The 18,262-nt window shown below is 61.1% G+C and overlaps 1 protein-coding gene across 3 annotated transcripts in view; it reads left to right on the top strand.

The window, feature by feature from the left end:
• The window catches only part of SHROOM4 (shroom family member 4), a 68,526-nt gene that overhangs the window by 25,514 nt on the left and 24,750 nt on the right, over positions 1-18,262 (top strand). The window contains exons 1-3 of one of the 3 annotated variants that reach the window (XM_030575295.1): positions 4,647-5,029; positions 9,510-9,661; positions 17,100-17,231. In XM_030575295.1, the coding sequence (XP_030431155.1) occupies positions 9,546-9,661; positions 17,100-17,231 (248 nt within the window). In that variant the 5' untranslated portion in view covers positions 4,647-5,029; positions 9,510-9,545. Of the gene's footprint in view, positions 1-4,646; positions 5,030-9,509; positions 9,662-12,966; positions 13,327-17,099; positions 17,232-18,262 lie in introns of those variants that run through there. The other 2 variants (XM_030575294.1, XM_030575296.1) reach the window with 2 other exon arrangements.

The following is an 18,262-nucleotide window of genomic DNA, read 5'->3' as shown; positions in this document are numbered from 1 at the left end:
AGAAATCCAAGCCCAGCCCCATCAGTTCTCCTGCCCTTGGGCCTGGCACTGGCCTCGCACCACCCCCAGCCCAAGAGAAGAGACACCTTAGATAAACCACCTTCCATGAGCCAAAGTCAGCCCTGACCCCTGTGTCTGCTTGCCTGCCCACAGGCGCATCTCCGAGCCCCTCCTGGCCTCCAGGCATTTGTGGGGTGCTTCCTGGCCTGCAGCCTGAGCAGGGGGGACACAGAGTAGGTGAGCTGGAGCCCCCCTATCCCCCCAGGGAACCCATCTTCCCCCCACCAAGCCCTTCTCTCCCCTGAGGGGTTCAGCCAGGGCAGCCTGGCTGGGGGGAGCTTGTGCTGTTACGATCTCTGGTCTGTGGCTCAGCCGAAGCGGGCAGTGCCTGGGGGCAACACCTGGGGGCAGCACCCTGGTGCCTTGTGCCATGTGTGCCAGGGATGGCGGTGCTGGGACCCTCTCTGTGGGCTGCACAGAGCCCGGTGCCTTCCGTTACCTGGGGCTGGTGTGCAGCTCCCTCCTGGCTCCTCCCTCCAGGCTCTGAAATTCCTCCCTGTCTGAGATCTGAAGGATGGGGTGGGAGCTGTACTGGGCCGTCCCCTCATCTGGACTCTATTTCAGCAATATGCCAGAGATGGCAGGAATCTGGCACTGGGAACTGGAGCTATATTTATTTTCTTTTCCAAATCCCAGTTCTGCCCCGGTTGGTGTGGATCAGGACTTTGTGCTGAGGCTGTGACTTTCTGCACTCTGTCAGTGAGCGCTGGGGAGCAGAGCCGGCTTTAGGACGATTCCCCCAATTCCTGGGAATCGGGCCCCACGCCCAAGAGGGCCCCTTAGCATCCAGAAGAGGGGCCCCGCACCCTTCGCCAAAGTGCCGCCAGAAACGACAGCAAGTGATTGAGCTGCCGCCAAATTGCCACTGTCTTTGACGGCATTTCAGCGGCAGCTCTTTCGAATTGGGCCCCGCACGTCCTAAAGCCGGCCCTGCTGGGAAGCCCTGGGTGTTCTGGGGCCTGGGGATCCTGCTGTGTTCCAGGGGCCCTGAGGCCGGGGGAGGCTGCGGAGGGGCTGTGGGGAGCCCGCTGCGTGCCAGGGGGCCAGGGGAACCCAGTCTGTTCTGAGAGGGTGGGGGGAGCCTGCTGGGCCCCATGGGGAGCCCCTGTGCACCTGTGGGATGCCCCATGGGGAGCCGCTGCATGTCCGGTGGGGGCCCCAGGAGGAGCCTGCTGAGCGCCTGGGGGAGCCCACTGTGTGTTGGGGGCCGTGGGGTTGGGGAGCGGACGCGGCCAAAGCTGCAGGGAAGGAAGTGACAAGAAACACACCTCGTCTCCTTGGCTCCTCTGCAGCTGTAGCTCCTGCTGGGCCTTGCTAGCTAAGCAGGGCCATGTCTGGTACCTCCTTGGCTGGGAGTTGCTGTCCCCAGGGACGGCTGGCATGCGTGCAGGAGCTGCCATGGGCAGCTCGTAGGGGGTGCGCTCCCCTCTGAGTAGGGTGACCAGATGAGATGAAGAAAACATTGGAACACGGGGGGGGGTGTCCGCTGACGGAGCGAAAAAACAAACAAACAACCAGTGCTGCCAGTGGAGCGAAGTATCTTCGGGACGTGGGACAGCCACCCAAATATCGGGATGTCTGGTCACCGTACCTCTGAGTCAGCTACCCTGGGCCCCCGTTGGCAGCACCAGGTGAGGATCTGGGGCAGGGTCTCCCCAGGCCCACCTGGCTCTGTGGGGAGCATGTGCTCTATGGGGGTTGCATTGGCCTTCAGCATCCTCAAGCCCTGCATTGGACTCTGTCAAGCAGGGGCCCCACAGCCCATTCCCAGGGGGCTTGGGAACCCAGCTCAGGTTCTTTGCAGCTCGTGACAGAGCAGGGCCTGGTAGGTGCCCTGGCCTTCAGTGCAGTGCTGGGGACCACAGGTCAGAGCCTGCAGCAGCTATGCTGTCACTTTGAGGGGGTCAGTGATGTGGGGGTGCCGTAGCGAGGGGTGTTGGAATGGCCCTGTGCTGCCCCTCCCGGGATGGATTCAGGCAAGGTGCCCCTGTGGGAGCAGAGCTGGTTTACCCAGCTCCATCAGCTGGAAAAGGATCTTCAGCCTCAACCACATCCTGTTTAGGGATGAGCCTAGATGTGAGCCAGTGGCGGGGAGCTGAGCCTGTCCCTCCCTGGCAGTGCCCATGAATGAGCTGTGGAGGAGCAGGCTGATGTGGGTGCTCTGGCACCAGAACCGGGCATGGGCAGGTCATTCAGAAGCTCCCCACTTACCCCATTTGTGCCATGGCCCGTGGGGCGTCCCCACCTCCTGCCCTTCCAGATGGAGCCCAGTGGGTGGGGGTAGCGAGTGAGAGTTGAGCTGCTGTTGTGCTGGAGTCCATCGGCTGGCTTTGGCACCGAGCGTGGGACGAGGCATGGAGCTGACCCTGGGGGACAATTGGCCTTCTGGGCTGGGTGGGCAGGGTGCTCTTCCTGCCCAAAGGGGGCTGGGCTTGTTGGAGATCCAGGGCAGGCCAGGGGAACAGAACCGGAGACCAAAACACAGGCCTCTCACCTGGAAGGAGGTGTTGGATGTCCTGTGGTGGGGGCCGCTGTACCCAGAGAGGCCGTGAAACTGAGTAGGGCACTGGACTCCTGACTCTTTCTGTGTCTGTAACATTGGGTAAGCTCCTCCCTGTTTGTGCCTCAGCTTCCCTTGCTGCAGTGGGGCTAGTGCTACACTCCTGCCTGTCTACGGTGCTTTAAGTCCCTGAGCTGATGGTGCTGTGTCAGGGCTGGCTTCTCCGCCTTCTGTTCCCCTGCACATCATCCTCTGGTGATGCACATGCACCATGCTGGGCATGATAGCTCCTGCCAGGGGCACAGTGGCCTCAGGGCTTGCAGTGGGCGCAGATAATAGTGATAGCATGGTGGTGCTCAGACGCCCCGCTGGATGTTGTGCTGGGTGCTGTATGAACGCAGAGAGGAGGCCATCGGTGCGCTGCGGGCCTCCAGCCAAAGGACAAAGGTGGGCTGGGAAAGGGATGCAAGTCAATGCATCTGGGTGAAACCTGGCCCTGCCTGGCTAGTTCTGGGACTTGTAGCTCAGGTGGCGGTTTCCATGGAGGTCATGCTGGGGGGCAGGGGAGGGGAACATAGAGCCGGGAATAAGTTTTCCAGTCAAATTGTTGTTGTCACAAGAAGCCTCTGCTGGCCACAGGGAGGAGCCATATGGCTCCCGTTTCCCATGAAAATGGCACCGCAGTGCCTCATGGGAGTTGTAGTTCAGGTCCTGCTGGTTCCCATTCTCTGTGGATCAGGTGCTCTGGACAGACTACATCTCCCATGGTGCGGCAAGGGGTGCCTGTCATGTGCCCACTCCCCTGACCTCAGTGCATCATAGGAGATGTAGTCTGGATGCAGCATGGCCAACCCCAAGTGTTCAGACATCACAAGTCAGCCCCCAAAGCCAGGAGATTTCGAAGGCAGAGTAAAAGGTGGGCTCTCTTGGTTTGGCTGCTGTTTGCTGAGCATCCAGGCTGGTCTGGCGAGATTTGCCCTGCATTTAGGAGAGCTAGACGCATAGGCGGGTTTAAAATGAAGGCTGAGATTCTCCCTTTGTCACAGGATTCCAGGTGCTGGGGCTTAACCAAAAGCACCAAATATCGCTGGGAGAAATCATGAGAGTTAGCAATCCTGTGAACTCCAGTGCCCATAAGGCACCACTGGGCATTTGGAATTGCTTTATTTGGGAGGTTCAGACCCCGTTTCCAAGAAGCTCTAGGGGAACTTGCTGAACCCCAAGGTCAGGAGGCAGGGCTCTGTCAGCATCATGGCTGCAGGGACCCTTACGGAGGGATCTGAAGGTGGAGGCCGTAACAGCTGTTTGAGTTTGATCCAGGAGTTTCCTGGTGCAGAATGGGCAGCATGGGAAAAAGCACAGTGGGATCTGGCAGGCGATCCAGGTTGGGAAAGCTGCTGAAGCAGCAGCAGGCAGTTGCTTGCCCAGATGAGTGGGGAGGGCTTTGGGCTGTCTCCTGACCCCTGATGGTTTGATGCCAGCTCTCCCCTTGTGTTGGGAACGCTCTCAGCTGCTCTGTCCCAGTCTCATTTCCTCTAGCTCCATGCTCCTGGTTTGGACTCCAATTTGTGCCCCCCTTTAGCCTCCGCCTCTGTGCTGGGCTCCATGCATCTATTACTGGTGAGATCCAGTATGCCTTTGCTACATTCCTGCCAATGCCATTGCTCTGTGCAGGGAGCCACCGGCCACCTTGTGACTGTGGATTCATCCTGCCCAGGGATTTGTACATTCGTTTACTTCAGTGCATGTCTCCCAGCCCCAGGGGCAGTCTCCTCCCCAGAGCAGGTGCAGCATGGGCATCCCCTCCACACATACCTGGACGATGCCCTGGGCTCGAGGGGCTCCCATGCAGGAGACGGCAGGCGTCCTGCCTCCAAGGCACATGTAGTCATTGGCCTCTCTGTGGAGATGGGCAGCACTGAGAACCAGTCTGTACCAATGTGAGGGCGGTTTCTGTGCAGTGGCAAGGAGCCAAGGCCCCAGTCTGCTCTGCCCTCTGATCAGCGAACAGGGCTGTCAGGACCAGCACTTTCAGCCACTGATCTAGGCTGGCAATGCCCAGGAGCTGGAATGCCCAGCTCCCCTCGCCCACAGAGCCTCTTGTTCTACACCCACCATGAGGTGGATGTGCTGATGCCATGGACAGGGTGGCTGGGAGCGCTGGACCCTGCGCTGGCATTTCAGCCGTACAATGGGCTCTTGTACTGTCCCGACGCCTCTGGGGAATCTGCGAGGAGAGTGAGAGACATTTTTCAGCTTCCTTTCTTTGCTGTTGAGATGCATGTGACCGGGATGGGGGAGGGAGGCCACGCCAAGCCCAGCTGGGCTGCTCGGCTCAGCGTGCCTCCACTCCAGCCTGGTCTGTCTTGGGAACACCTGGGCCCCCTGGGGCAGGAGCCTCCTCTCCCACAGTGGATCCCCCAGGGTTGACTCGATGGCCGCCCCAGGCCAAGCTCCAGCTGTAGCCAGGTTGGTTTTGTGGGTCCGGAAGCACTGGACCCTTCGGAAAGTGGTACGAGCGCCCCTGCTGTACAACAGCCTGGTCCCTAGTGCGCTGCTTGAGGGGGGAGGAGGGGGAACCTGGCTTTCCTGCTTGGGGTTTTTAAGCCCACCAGGCAGGGTTGGGTCGGGGGGTGGGAAGGGGGACTTAGTTGGGTCTGGGGGCATTGAGATGGAGAAGGGGCATTGATGGCTGATCCACTTTGCAGATAAAGGAGCAGCACCGATGGTGTCCGTAGAGTGTGTGTGGGGGGTCCCAACCTGGGATCAGTCCAGTTTGTGGTGTACTCCCAGCAGGGAAGAAGATTAAAGTCTTGGGGGATAGGAGTGCCAAGTTGATGAGTGAAGAAGGGGGCATATGGGGGATGGGCACAACTCCGCCCTTTTCCTGCTTGGCGGTGGGCTGGAGAAGGGGCCTGGGCCGTGACTGTGTATTCCTTGGAGGCTGGAATATGGGCACTGTGCTGTGGGCAGGGTCTGTGCCCCTGCAGGGGCGGCATGTGGAGTGACAGGGGAGGTTAGCCTGGGCATCCCCCACAGGTAAATGGCAGATCCGGCCAGACTGGGGCGTGCACAGCGAGGGCTGGGACAGGAAGACCTGCCCTGTCTAACCTGCGCAGCTTGTGCTGGGGAAGAGGGGGCTGTAGTCCTGGGGCGGTGCCAGGGTCTGAAGTTTGGCACTGCCGGGGCTGTGTCGAAGCAGACCTGCCATGCTCTGGTCTCCTGCAGAGCCCTGACAGCCCCCTGGGGGAGCAGGAGCACACCGCGGAGCCGATCCCTGGCTAGGACTCAAGGCACCTTCTGGCTTCTCCAGCGTTTGCCAGAATCCCAGCTGCTCTGGTGCAGCATGTCAGGAGGGCCAATAGGGTAACACTCGAAGGATGGTGGGTGCCCACTTGCCATGGTGATGGGCACAGAGGCAGTGCCTAGCAGTGCAAGATGGTGCTGTAAGATGGTGTGTTGCCACCCAGGCTGCCAGGAGCCATGTGGGGCTGAGCCCAGGCACAAAGGGTTGGAGGGTCACTGCTGTGTTCTGCATGGCCTTTCTCCCAGGGGGTGGGGAAGGCAGTACAAGGTTGTGACCCTGGCACTTGGGGCCGGGTGGGCCTAGCTTGCTGGCCTCTTAAACAGCCCTAGCGCAGGGTTACTCTCTCTGCCAGAGCGAGCTTGGGTGCTGCTAGCAGCCAGAGTCGGATCAGATCCATAGCTCAGGAATCCCAGCAGCCAGACCAGGGAGCTGCTGTCCTCAGGTGGGAGTGCCATGCGGGGCTGGGCTGCCATTGCCAAGCTGCCAGGCTCTTTGAAGCATGCCCATCTAGCTAAGTATTGTGCTGGCCTCATGACTGGGCACAAAGCCGCCCCCATGCACACTGGTGTTAGGCAGGGGGCTCCATGGCAGCCAGGATGGGTAACCCAGTGTGAGTGAGGGGGCCTAGGGGCCCGGTCTGCCTTGGGGCATGCGGCACGTTGGCTCAGGCTGACTGCGCTGGGGCGGGAGCCCTGGGCTTTGCTCTGAGGCTGCTTGTTTTTTTTCTGTTTGTGCTGCAATCACTGCATCCATGTTCTCCCCGCCAGGTTCCTGGTTCCTGAGGGCCAGGCAGGGTCAGGTGCTGGCAGCAAGGTCCCCCAAGGGCTGTGTGTGGCAGAGTGGGCTGGTTGGGAGCTTGGGGCTTATAGTGGGGGCAGGGCAGGAGGGAAGTAATGTGAGCATTCACAGCTCGCTGGGGGGTAGCAGCTCCATGTCGGCCGGGACCCCCATCCACTTTAGGCCACAAGCCAGCTCTGGACAGGCTCCCTGGGGCGTGTTGCTGATGGCTGTGGGAGTTCCTACAGCTTTCTCCTCAGCCACTGTTCCTGGCCGCAGTTTGAGCTGGGCTCTGGGTTCTGATCCAGCACAAAAATCCCCATCCCCTAGAAAGCTGGGTTGAGACCCAAGACCCCCATCGCACCAGCAATCCTCTCTTGAGGCTCATAGCAGGGTGATTTTCCTTAGTGAATGTCACCAGCTAGGCTGTCCTAAGGTGGACCATCACCATGGCATCTGGCTCCAGAACAGATGGCTGGTGTAGGCTGTCCCAGATGGAGATGGAAGCTCTGTGGCTGTGGCCCCTTCTAGCTCAGTCTCCTTCCGGGCACCTGCACAGGGGAGGCCAGAGACGGTGTTGGTGGTGTGGACTGTGCCCCTTTAGGAGCTGGGCTGTGAGCCTCGGGCCTTGCCCAGCAGCTGTGTCATGGCTCCAGGCAGGATGCTGAGGCTCGGCAGGGGCACCCTCTCTCCTGAGCTTGCTGGGGTTAATAGCAGCCAGCCTGGGAGCTGGTGCTGGGCTGCCATGCCCTGGGGCATGGGTGGTAAGGGGATCTGCTGAGTGACACTCAGTGGAGCCACATGCTCCTGGCTGGCCATGCTCCCAGGGGAGCACTCAAGAATGGCCTGTCCTGTCAGAACCGGAGGAGAGGTTTCCCCCAAATGGCAGCCTAGTGCCCCATCAGCCAGAGGGGCCGTCTCCCCTCAGTCAGCTGGGTGGAGGAGGGAGCCAGCTGCTGCCCCTCCCCCTTGCTTGCTGTGCCTTTTAACCTCTTGTGTGCCAGGTTCAGTGATAGGTTCAAGCCAAATATGACTGGGATTGAGGGAAAACCTAGGGCTGAGGAAGAGGAAACTGGACTCCTTTGCCAGAGGGGGGTGCTGTGGGCGGGGAGGGTGTCCAGCCTAACCAGTCCAGATGTGTCTTGGTCTGCTGCTGGCTGTGCAAGGCTGGTGCCTTTCTTCAGACTAGAATGGGCCTGTTGTGCGGCATGCTAGGAAGGGGTGTGCGCGCACAGTGTGATGGGATGCACCAGGTGTGAGAGATGCACCATTTGGGCTGGATTCCAGACACGTTCTGTGGACCTGGCTCCCCTGGGTTTCTTTGTTTGAGGGGTGGGTGCTTCTAGCAGCTCCGTGGTGGGGCCTGGCTGGAAGGCTGGCTCAGAGCTTCTGCAGCTGGGGGTCCCTGTCCCCTCCAGCTACCCTTGGGCTGTTGCCTACCTGCTGCTCAGCCAGGCCCCAGCGTCAGCCAGGCCGAGACACCTGCTGCCAGACAACTGGTCTCCAAGTGCTGTGTCATGGCGACATGGGTTGGGGGCCCTGCTGCTGCCTCCACCCCGGGAAATTGTCTTCCCCCATCCCCAACTTGGATTGGCAAGCAGGTGGGGAGGCAGGGAGAGGAGCTGAATGTCATTGCCAGGAGGGGGGAGGAAGAGGAATGTGGGGGTGTGTGTGGATTTTGTTGGCGATGGATGGGTAGAGTTGCCAACTTTCTATTTGTAGAAAACCAAACACTCTTGCCCTTCCCCGAGGCCCTTTCCCTGCCCCTTCTCTGAGGCCCCACCATCCCCCTCCCCATTGTTCACTCACTCATTTTCACCAGGCTGGGGAAGAGATGTGGGACTGGATGAGGTCTCTGGCTGGGGCCAGGGATGAGGAGGTTGGGGTGCAGGAGGGGTCTCTGAGTTGTGGCCGTGGGGTTTGGAGTGGGAGAGGGGGCTCCAGGCTGGGGCAGGGGGTTGGGGCAATGAGAGGGTGTGGCTCTGGCTGGGAGTACGGGCTCTGAGCTGGGGCCAAGGGGGTTGGAGTGTAGGAGAGGACTCCAGGCTCGAGTTTGGATGCAGGAAGGGGCTCCGGGCAAGGGCAGGGGGTTGGGGTGTGGGAGGAGGGGTGGGGTGTGGGCTCCAGGTGGCGCTGTTAGTCTCAGGCAGGTCCCAGAAAGTGGCCAGCATCTCTCTCTGGCTCCTAGGCAGAGGCACAGCTAGGCAGCAATATGCGCTGCCCCGCCTGCAGGTGCCGCCCCTGCAGTTCCCAGCCAGTGGGAACTGCAGAGCCAGCGCTCAGGGTAGGGGCAGCGCATGGACCTCCATGGCCACCCCTATGCATAGGAGACAGAGGGAGATGCTGGCCGCTTCCCAGGAGCTGCGCAGAGCCGGGCAGGCACCTTGCTTGCCCCGCTGCAGGTGGCCAAACGAACTTTTAACGGATTGGTCAGCAGTGCTGGGAGGCCTTCATGCCCTGACTCCCACAGTAACTTTCCAGCCTCCACAATATATGCAGCACCATGCTCCCTGCCTTACAGGGTCCTTGTGGGACATCTCTATGGGCATGGTGTGTTCCAAGCTCTGGACTTGTGGCCCCAGCACCACCACTGTTTGGTGCACCCCCAATCCCATGAGACCTCTGTCTCGCAGTACCTGGGCCTGGGGTTCCCCTCAAAGGCAGATGGGATGCCAGGGGCGGGGAGGTGTGGCGAGGGCTGGACAGCCGGATGTTTTGAAACAGGTTCCCTGCGTCACTAGCCAGGGTTCTGGGGCATCCCCAGAAAGCAAGGGCCTGGCTGCCCCACACCCCTCTGTGCGCGGGCACGTGTGAGCACAGCGCCCAGCACATCTGACCACCCGGCTGTCTTGGATCTGTGCCTAGGTTGAAGATGGGGGTAAGGCAGCCCTGTCCCGCAAGATGCGGCCTGGGGACGAGCTGGTGAACATCAATGGCACCCCACTGTATGGCTCCCGGCAGGAGGCGCTCGTCCTCATCAAAGGCTCCTACCGCACACTGAAGATGATTGTCAGGAGGTAGGAGCGTGGGGCCCTGACTGGGCTGTCCTCGCCTGGAGAGGGGGTGAATTGTCCTAGAGTCAGCCCCACTGGGGGTCCCAAGGCTCTGGGGAGGGCGCCACCCTGTGGGCAGAGGGGAGAGCTGCAGGAGAATCCTGTTGGCAGCAGTTTGAGGAAGGGTCTGCCCCGCTCCAGAGGTGCTGGGGGGCAGCGAGGGGCTGAGGTGACTGGGCCGCGGGTTGGCATGTCTGGGTCTTGCCAGGCCCTGTCTGGCCCAGTCAAGGGAGAGAACAGAGCAGAGGGGTTTCCCCAGCAGCCTCAGACCCCTGGCACTCGCTACCCAGAGTTAGGGCTAGAGGCTGCATCTGGGGCTGGCTGGGAGCTTAGGCCAGTGGGGCTGCCTGGCTCGCTGCCTTCTGTGCAGGGGGGGCCATGGGACCCTGTCTCCCTTCTCTGCTGGCCCCTGCCATGCTGCCTCACCCAGGGGTTGGGGAGGAGACACTCTGAGTGGGACTGTCCCAGCAGGTGAGGGCAGAGGGTTGAGGGCAGGTGTGTGTGTGTGTGTGTGTGTGTGTGTGTGTGTGTGTGTGTGTGTGTGTGTGTGTTGAGCTTTCCCCATTCGCAGAGGGGCAATGAGATGGGGGACCACTCCCCTGGGCGTGGAGCCTCCTGGCCCCAGTTTGGTTCTACTGGGCTCCCCACATCAGGCCCAGACTCCCCTGCTAGCTGGGGGCAGCTCAGGGACTCTCCACAGCCCTTCCCCCCGTCCCCAACCTGTGTCTTTGGAGGCACCTGACCCCCAAACCCAGGGAGGGGAAGCAGTGGGGGTTGGACCACCCCTTCCTCCAGCAGTCAGGTGTGTCTGGCTCCTCTCTGCCCTGAGAGCCCCAGGACTAATCCCCAGCACCACCTTATCTCCCGACCCCTGGAGCCCTGCCCTGTTTATCTCCCAACTATTCGGGGTGGGTGAGTCTAGCTGTGGGGGGGTCTTACTGTCTTGGGCAAGGGTCCAGGGAGCTGGGCAGGGGACCCCGTCCCTGTCGAGCTGACAGCAGACAGGCGCGGGAAGCAGTGTGAGGACATGTGCAGGAGGCCTGGCTGGAACCAGGGCCCTTTGCCTCCTTGGGCCTCCTGATGCCCCTGGGAGGCAGCCTTGGCTGAGCTCCAGCAGCAAGCTCTGGTGCATGGGGGCACAGCTGGGTCTCTGCCGGGGCAGCCCCCACAGCTCCCTGCCAGGACACAGTGGGCTCTGGGCTGTGCAGTCGCAGGGAGCCCTAAAGCCTTTTGACTGTTTCAGCTGCTCCTGCGATGCCAGATACCCAGGTGATGGGCCCCAGAAGAGGCTGAGCTGGGTGTGGATTCCCATCTGCCGGAGACCCAGGAAAGGCCCCTGCTCCTGGCTGTAGGGGGCCCTGGCTCAGTAGGGAACCCGCCCTCCTCCCACCCGCTCCAGGCGGGGACTTGGGGGACATGGGCCCTGCTGTCCTGTGGTGCTCCCAGCCTGAGCTGCTGCTGCCCTCTGGTGGCTGGAATGTGTCTGTTTTCTGCTGGTCAGAAGTGCCTGGACTCAGGGCATGGGGCGGGGAGACAGCACCAGAGCTGCCCAGAGGATTCAGGGGGCCTGAGGCAAAGCAATTTTGGGGGCCCCTTCCCTGAAAAAAAGTTGCAGTACTATAGAATACTGTATTCTCGTGGGGGCCCCTGTGAGGACCGGGGCAAATTGCCCCACTTGCCCTCCACGTGTGGGCAGCCCTGGACAGTACAGCCTGTTGGCCCCAGAGCCCTAGCGGTGTCTGGGATGGCTTCATGCTGAGCCCCAGACCCTCTCCCCTCCCCAGGGGGGTTATACCCTGGCACTCCCAGGAGGGCCTGGCACCGAATCTCTGGCCCAATAGCCACCTCCATCCAGAGCCTTTCCTGTGCATTGCAACAACCAGGCTACTTGCTTGGGGAGAGGAGCCCCTGGACTTGGGGCAGCCCATTGGCTATTCGTGCCAGGGCCAGGACAGCTTGGATCCCCATTCCCCAGCACTCAAATGCAGGCAGGGAGGTGGCTGTAGAGATGAGACGCTGGCCGGGAGGGGATGCCCCGGGGGACCCAAGCTCTCTGAGCACGGGGCCCCTCCTCCTCCTCCCTCCAGGAGGTCTCCCTGATGAGCCCGCAGAACTTGGCATTCGTTGCGGCTGTGAGGCCGCTTGGTGCCAGCGACATGGGCCGGGGGCTCTGCCCGGGGAGTTTCATGTGGGGCTAGGAGATTGGGGGAGGATGAAATGACCCTGGCCTCAAGCTCTGAGCTGAGCTGACTTTTAAGGCTCTAGCCATGTGTTTCCTGGCCGCAGCCCCCAGCCAGGGCTTCCCTAACCCACCTGGCCCTTCCCAGAACCGAGGTTGCAGGGCTGTCCATTCATAGAAGATTAGGATTGGAAGGGACCTCAGGTGGTCATCTAGTCCAACCCCCTGCTCAAAGCAGGACTAATCCTCAGACAGATTTTTACCCCCGTTCCCTAAATGGCCCCCTCAAGGATTGAACTCACAACCCTGGGTTTAGCAGGCCAATGCTCAAACCACTGAGCTATCCCGCCTCCCCTTGATCTCTTCCCATCTCTACCCCCCCCTGTGATCTCCCTCTTCCTGGGCTCTTCCCACGGCTTCCTGTGCGAGGGTGGGGGACGGCCAAGCCCAGCTGCTTAGGGCAGGGAAGCAGCTGCAGCTGTTGTGGTTGGTTGCAATCAGCACTAACTGTGGAGCGAGCCCCTGGACGGATCCCACAGGCTCCCCCACTCTGCCCAGCCCTGGCTGGGGTCTGCCCAGGACAGGGGGCTGGGTGCACCCCAATGTCAGGACCTGGCTGGCTGGGTGGTGACCTGGCTTCTTCATGCTGCCACATGGGGCAGCCATGGCCCTTTGTGAATGGCTGTGGGAGACTTGGCAAAGGCACCCCTGGGCATGCCAGCTGGAGACCCCTTCTCTAGCCCAGCGGCCGTTGGCATTGTGCAGCTACCGGGGGAGGAGGGGAGCACTAAGGCCAGGCATAGGCCCTGCTCTCCCCTGCAACTGGAAACGCTCCCTGATCCCCAGGACAGCCTGCGGATGCAGGGGTCGTCCCCCTTCCTCCGGGGTGCCAATGATGCTCGGGATCTGAGTCCATTGCGAGGGGCAGGGCAGGGCTGACTCAGTGTGCCCAACGGGGCCCTGCTATCCCATTTCCTCTCTGTGACTGCTCGTTGAGCCAGGAAGCCCTGGGTTGCTCTCCAGCCCCAGCCAGCTCCCTCCCTGTTTTCTCTCCCAGTGGCAGCGAATTCCTTGCTGTCCGGAGCTTATCTCCCCTGAACATCGCTTCCTCGCTCCCTTCCTGGCTGCTGCGGTTGCCTGGGAGCAGGTAGACGATTGGCTGCTGGGCCTGGGGGTGGGGCTCTCAGAACCGGCAAAGACTCTGGGAGAGCACTGGGATCGAGGTCAGCAGCCACGGTGCTAGCAGAGGCTGCCCGGTGTGGTGCAGCCAGCCAGCAAGGGCACCATCTCTGCAGTCTGACGTGGCACCCAGGCTCGTGGCTCCACAGCACGGAGGGCTTGGGCTGTGCTTCTGTGGGAGGCGTTGGAGCAGCAGGTCAGCTACAAGGGACGCAACGCTCTAGTCTTTGGGGTCGCCCAGCCCAGATCTCTCTGGAATCCCCCATCCATGGTGAGTATGGGGCCTTGAGCTGGTGGGGCTCCACTGGCTCCCAGTGCTGACAGCCCATCTCTGGGAGGCAGCCTGGTTTGCCCTGGAGGGAGCCAGGCACAGTGGGACAATGGGAAGGATGGATGCCATGCTCCACGGCTTGTGCCTTGCTGAAGGTGGCAACTTCTGCCAGGAGATGTGGGGCACAGCTTGGGCTCCCCAGCACCTGCGGTGCTGCTGCCCATGCCAGAGCAGAGCATGCCATCCATTTGCCCCTCTGTCCCCAGCACTGCTCATCCTGTAGGGTTCAGACACCTCTTCTCTGGGGTCCTGCATAGCACCTGCCCCCTCTCCCACTGGAGTTCACCTGAATCCTGACAGAACGTCTGCCTCCTGTGACTCCCACGCTGAGCACACAGCTCTGCCAGTGCCCCTCACTCCTGACCTGCAGCCCGTTGCTGTCCCAGCCCTGGGCTCCTCTCTGCACAGCTCTGCCGGTGCCCTTCTGTCCCAACCCATAGCCCCTGCTCTCCCAGCCCCCTGTCAGAACCCAGGCCCCCTCTCCACCACCCCTCTGTCCCAGTCCTGCCTCCCACAACACAAGCAGCTGGTCTTGCCCAGTCGTGGGACAGCTTTGTGATGTAGCCAAGTCCCTGAGGTTCCTAAGGCTTTTGAAGTCTGTTTCACTCGATGCCAGTTCGGGTGAAGTCAGGGTCTCCCGAAAAGTGGCACATTCCCCTGCACTGTGCCCCGTCCCTTCAGGCCTGGCAGGGGGCTTGTGGCTCCCCCGTGGCCAGCTGTTGCAGTCATCTCTGTCTCCCCTCACGTTCAGGGTGCAGCCTGCAGGGCTCAGTAAGACCCCTTGTGATTGTGGTGCTGCCCTTGACTTGGCACCCCAGCCTTATCAACTGAGGGCTGCAGCTGGATGAGGGGCTGCCCTCACAGATCAGACCAAAGGCAATGTATGGGGCACGCAGCTGCTTGGAGATGCTTAGACTAGGCGGCTGCTCCTGGGGGAGCCAGGGGCTTGGGGACAGCACTGGGGCTCCAGGCCAGGTCCCAGCAGGGGTTGTGCTCAGTGCCAGCTAATGGTGCTGGTGCAGGGCTCTGCAGGGACTGGTCAGGGCTGTTCGGGTCTGGGCCCCCAGCTCTTGTTCCATGGCACCATGTGGTCTGGCACAGTTTCCTGTGTCCATCCCTCGCTGAGCTGGGCTCCTGCTGCTGGACTGGGCTGCCACAGAATGGCAGGCTGCAGCTAGCCCCTGCAGGCATGGTGGCCCTGGTCCCTCAGAGCCAGAGCTGACCGCAGTGTGGTGCTGAGGGGCGCTGTGCTGCTGAAGCATTGTCTTCCAGAGGAGCGATAAAACCTGGATTCCTGCCCACCTGCTGTCACTAAGGTCCCGGAGCACTTTAATGCCCTGACTTGTCTGTAACCCTGGTGTTCTGGCCACATCCTGGCACTGGAACTAGCTTCTGTAAGGACAGGCCATGGTGCAAGGAGTCGTGTCTGAGTGAGTGTTGCTGCAACCCTTTCAGAAGGGGCTCTGAGTGCTGGGGAGCGGCCAATGTCAGGTTGTGGAGCCAGGGGACAGCTGGATCAGGGCACTGTGAATTCTTGGGCAGGGATGGGGTGAATCCCACACCCAGACAGGGCCCCAGGCCTAACTGGGGTCTCTGCACTGCTGGTGGAGTTGGGCCCCTGTTGCCCTGGGCACTGCTCCAAGGATCTCACCAGCCGAGAGGCCTAGGGGAACCGAGGATGCATTGGCTCTCACTGCATTTGACTAGTCTCCTGGGGCCACGACATCCCAACACTCCCTCTAGAGAACTGGGATCACATGGTACAACTGAGCCTGCTCTCTGAATTTCCTGGGGGTGATTCCAACCCCCTATGTAGGGTGCCTGCCGGGGGCATGTGTCTCCCCATAGGAGCAGGCAACTGTGCAGCTCTGCTGTGCTGGCCTGGCACCAACCCTGTGGAGCCCATAAATCCTGGCGTTATTGCCGTGCTATCAGTGTGCAGTCCCTGACCCTTACACAACAGCTTCCTCTGCACTTCTCGCCGGGGCACTGCCTACATATCAGGGACTCCAGGATTGGGGTCCCAAATCCCTCACCCCTGAGAGCAGGAAGATGGCTCTGCAGAGCCTACTTCTTTCCTGAGGGGCCGGGCTGCCCCTGGCATGAAGCCATTCTCCCCCCTGGCTGCTCTCTCCAGCAGCACCGCGCAACCCTGTGCTGGGAACCTGACTGATTCCCGCTCCCAGCCCTGTCCCTCTGGTGTCAGTTTCCCCTCACTCTGGTTTCTGTTCAGTCCAGCCTGGGCCGTGGGGCTTGTGCTGAGCCAGAGTGTGATGCTGCCGTGTAGGGCTCTGAGCCAATCCAGTGAGTGCATAGTTCATGCTGACTCCTCTGCCACCTGCCAACCTGACTCCTTACCTCCATGCTACTTCATTCCCCAACTGTTGGGACACTGAAGCTAGGGCAGCGGTAACGTGCCATCACAGGGAATCTCTTGGCCTGGCTCTGGGAGCCTGGGTCGAGTCCCATCATTGGCCTGTGAGTGCGATGCAGGACCCTGTACGGGTGATGGGAAGCCTGTGTGTGCAGCCACGCCCAGCTAAAATGCCCCTGTTTGCTCTGTGGGGGCAGGGTGCTTCCAGTCTGGATGCTCTTGGGGGTGACAGTTTGGCTACCTACCCTGGTAGCCCAGGGGCAGTCAGAGGGCTCCCAGTCTCCCCATGGGATCGTCCAAGGTTGTGAATTACTGGAGCGGGGGGCTTGCCTGCGTTCTGCCCCACTCCATCCAGACAGAGCCAGCAGCAGAGCCAGGCCTGGGCTAGTGCTATGTGGCTGGGATCTTTATTTAGGGCCCTGCCCTGGCTTCCTGGCATGAGTCGAACTTTCCAAGTTGTCCTACCTATTGGAGCGATGCCCATAGAGGATGGGGGTGGGGCTGCCTGGCTAATCCCCAGCACTCAGCCAGTGTGAGTCAGGCCCCCAGAAATCATGAGACTGGCTTAAAACTCAGGCGTTAGACCTGAAGCTGGTTCCTCCATCTCCTGGTGTCTGAGCCTGGTGGGGCCCCTTCACCAGCTCTTCTCCCCAGCCACCAGGGTACCTGCTTTTTAAAGAGACCTGCTTTTTAAAAATCCCACACTGAGGGCCGAGCATAATCCCATGACTCTGGGAGCTGGGGCTTGAGGATATCCCAGGCTTTGGGGTACTGTGCTGGAAAGGGAGGGTGCAGTGCATGGGAACGGTGGGGACTGAAATCCTCATCAGCCAAAGTGTGTGGATGTGAGCATTTAGCCCCATAGCGCTGGCCCCTCCTCTGCCTATTGGAATGTCATGGGGGGAAGAGGTCTCTGCATTGCTTCAGTCAGTGGGGGGGCGGATCCCTGCTCCTTGCCCCTGTTGGCAAAGAGGCAGGAGTGGGGAGTGCTGCAAGGGGCAGCCCAGAGAAAGGGCTTTCACGCCAGTCCATGTCCTCTGTGGCTTCATCCTCCTGGTGCAAGGCACCTGCTCCCGACCCCTGAGTGTCAGCAGCTCCCAGCCCTTCGCTCAGAGGAGCGTGGGATGCCATTCTCTGGGCTGGGCAGGCGTGGCCGTGGGGGAGATGGCCCCCAAAGACCCCAGTGAGCTAATGGGAAAGTCCTCCGGGATGTCCCCTCTGTCCTGCTAAGGAAGCCTCCCTGCGGGGGATGGGACGGGAAGCTCTCCAGGAAGTGAGCTCAGCCCAGTGCCTCAGCCTGGTTTCCTCTCCATTCTCGGCTCTGTGCTGCTCTTGGCAGGAGGAACGTGCCCGTCATCAGGCCCCACTCCTGGCACCTGGCCAAGCTCTCCGAGGTCCGGACCGAGGCTGCCACCATGCACTGTCCCTCTGATGCCTTCAGCTTGTCCTGGCACTCAGGATGTGACTCCAGGTGAGTCCCACAGCAGCTGGGGTGTAGCTCTGCCTGGACTCGCTGCCCTGGGGCACCCGAGAGCCCTCCGGGTGGAGAAGCCTGGGCAGGTGCCTGGCTCTAAAATGCCCCCTTCCTGGAGCAACCCAGCCCCAATCTAGCTGCTCCCCAACCTCAGAACCCCTGCATTGGGCCGCCTCTGGGCCTCCAGTGCCGGGCCGGGGCCCAGCAATGGCCACTTGGTTGTCAGCCAGGCATTGGTGGCCCCGGGTTGACTGAGGCTGATTTTGGGCTTGGGCTCATTTATCTTCCCTGATGGACTGCAGAGGGCAGAGTTAAGGCCAGCCATGCTCCCCAGAGCTGCTCGAGTGCAGTTCCCTTAGATCTGAGCTTTGCTCTCACCCTAGCCCTTGGGATAATGTAACTCGCCTGTCACCGCGTCTTTAGCCTTTCAGTTCCCTGGCTGATCTCTGCCTTAGCGTTCTCTGTGCCTCGGCTGTGGGGAAAGCAGCCTTGTACTGTTGAGACATGGAGGGCTCGGACCAGAGGGCCACATGGCCCTTTGATGTGCCGTTGCTGGCTCTACAGACGCACTTTATCCCAGCACAAGTGCATGTCTCACCCTGGAATTTTCCGCCTTGGGCTGGGTTGTCTCCAAGCCCAGCACGTTCTTCTCTTTGCTGGCCTGATTGGCTGCTGCCCCGCCTCCCACTGGGGCCCTTTGGCACTGCCACAGGGCCCGTTCAGCCTGTTCCGAAGGGAGGAGCTGCCCCTCTCCATGGCTGAGTCTCCCTTTCTTCCCTGGGGACGGTTTCCCTTTTTTTCCAGCTTTGGTTTGTTCTGCCGAGCTCCGATTCCTGAGCAGGAAGGGTGGTGGGCCAGAGCCGGCTGCACTGCGAGCATGGAGCTAACAAATTCCAGTCCTCTTGGCCAAGTGAGGGGCTAGAGGCTGCGAATGCCAGATTGCCCCCAGTCCCAGAGGACAGGCGAGAACACACTGCAGGCCCAGCGGGCTCACCCTCCGCCCCCTGGCCAAATGCTGCCCTTGCTTA

Source organism: Gopherus evgoodei, chromosome 9, assembly GCF_007399415.2.
Source record: "Gopherus evgoodei ecotype Sinaloan lineage chromosome 9, rGopEvg1_v1.p, whole genome shotgun sequence".
Classification (NCBI taxonomy): Eukaryota; Metazoa; Chordata; order Testudines; family Testudinidae; genus Gopherus; species Gopherus evgoodei.
This window is presented reverse-complemented; position numbering and strand designations above follow the sequence as displayed.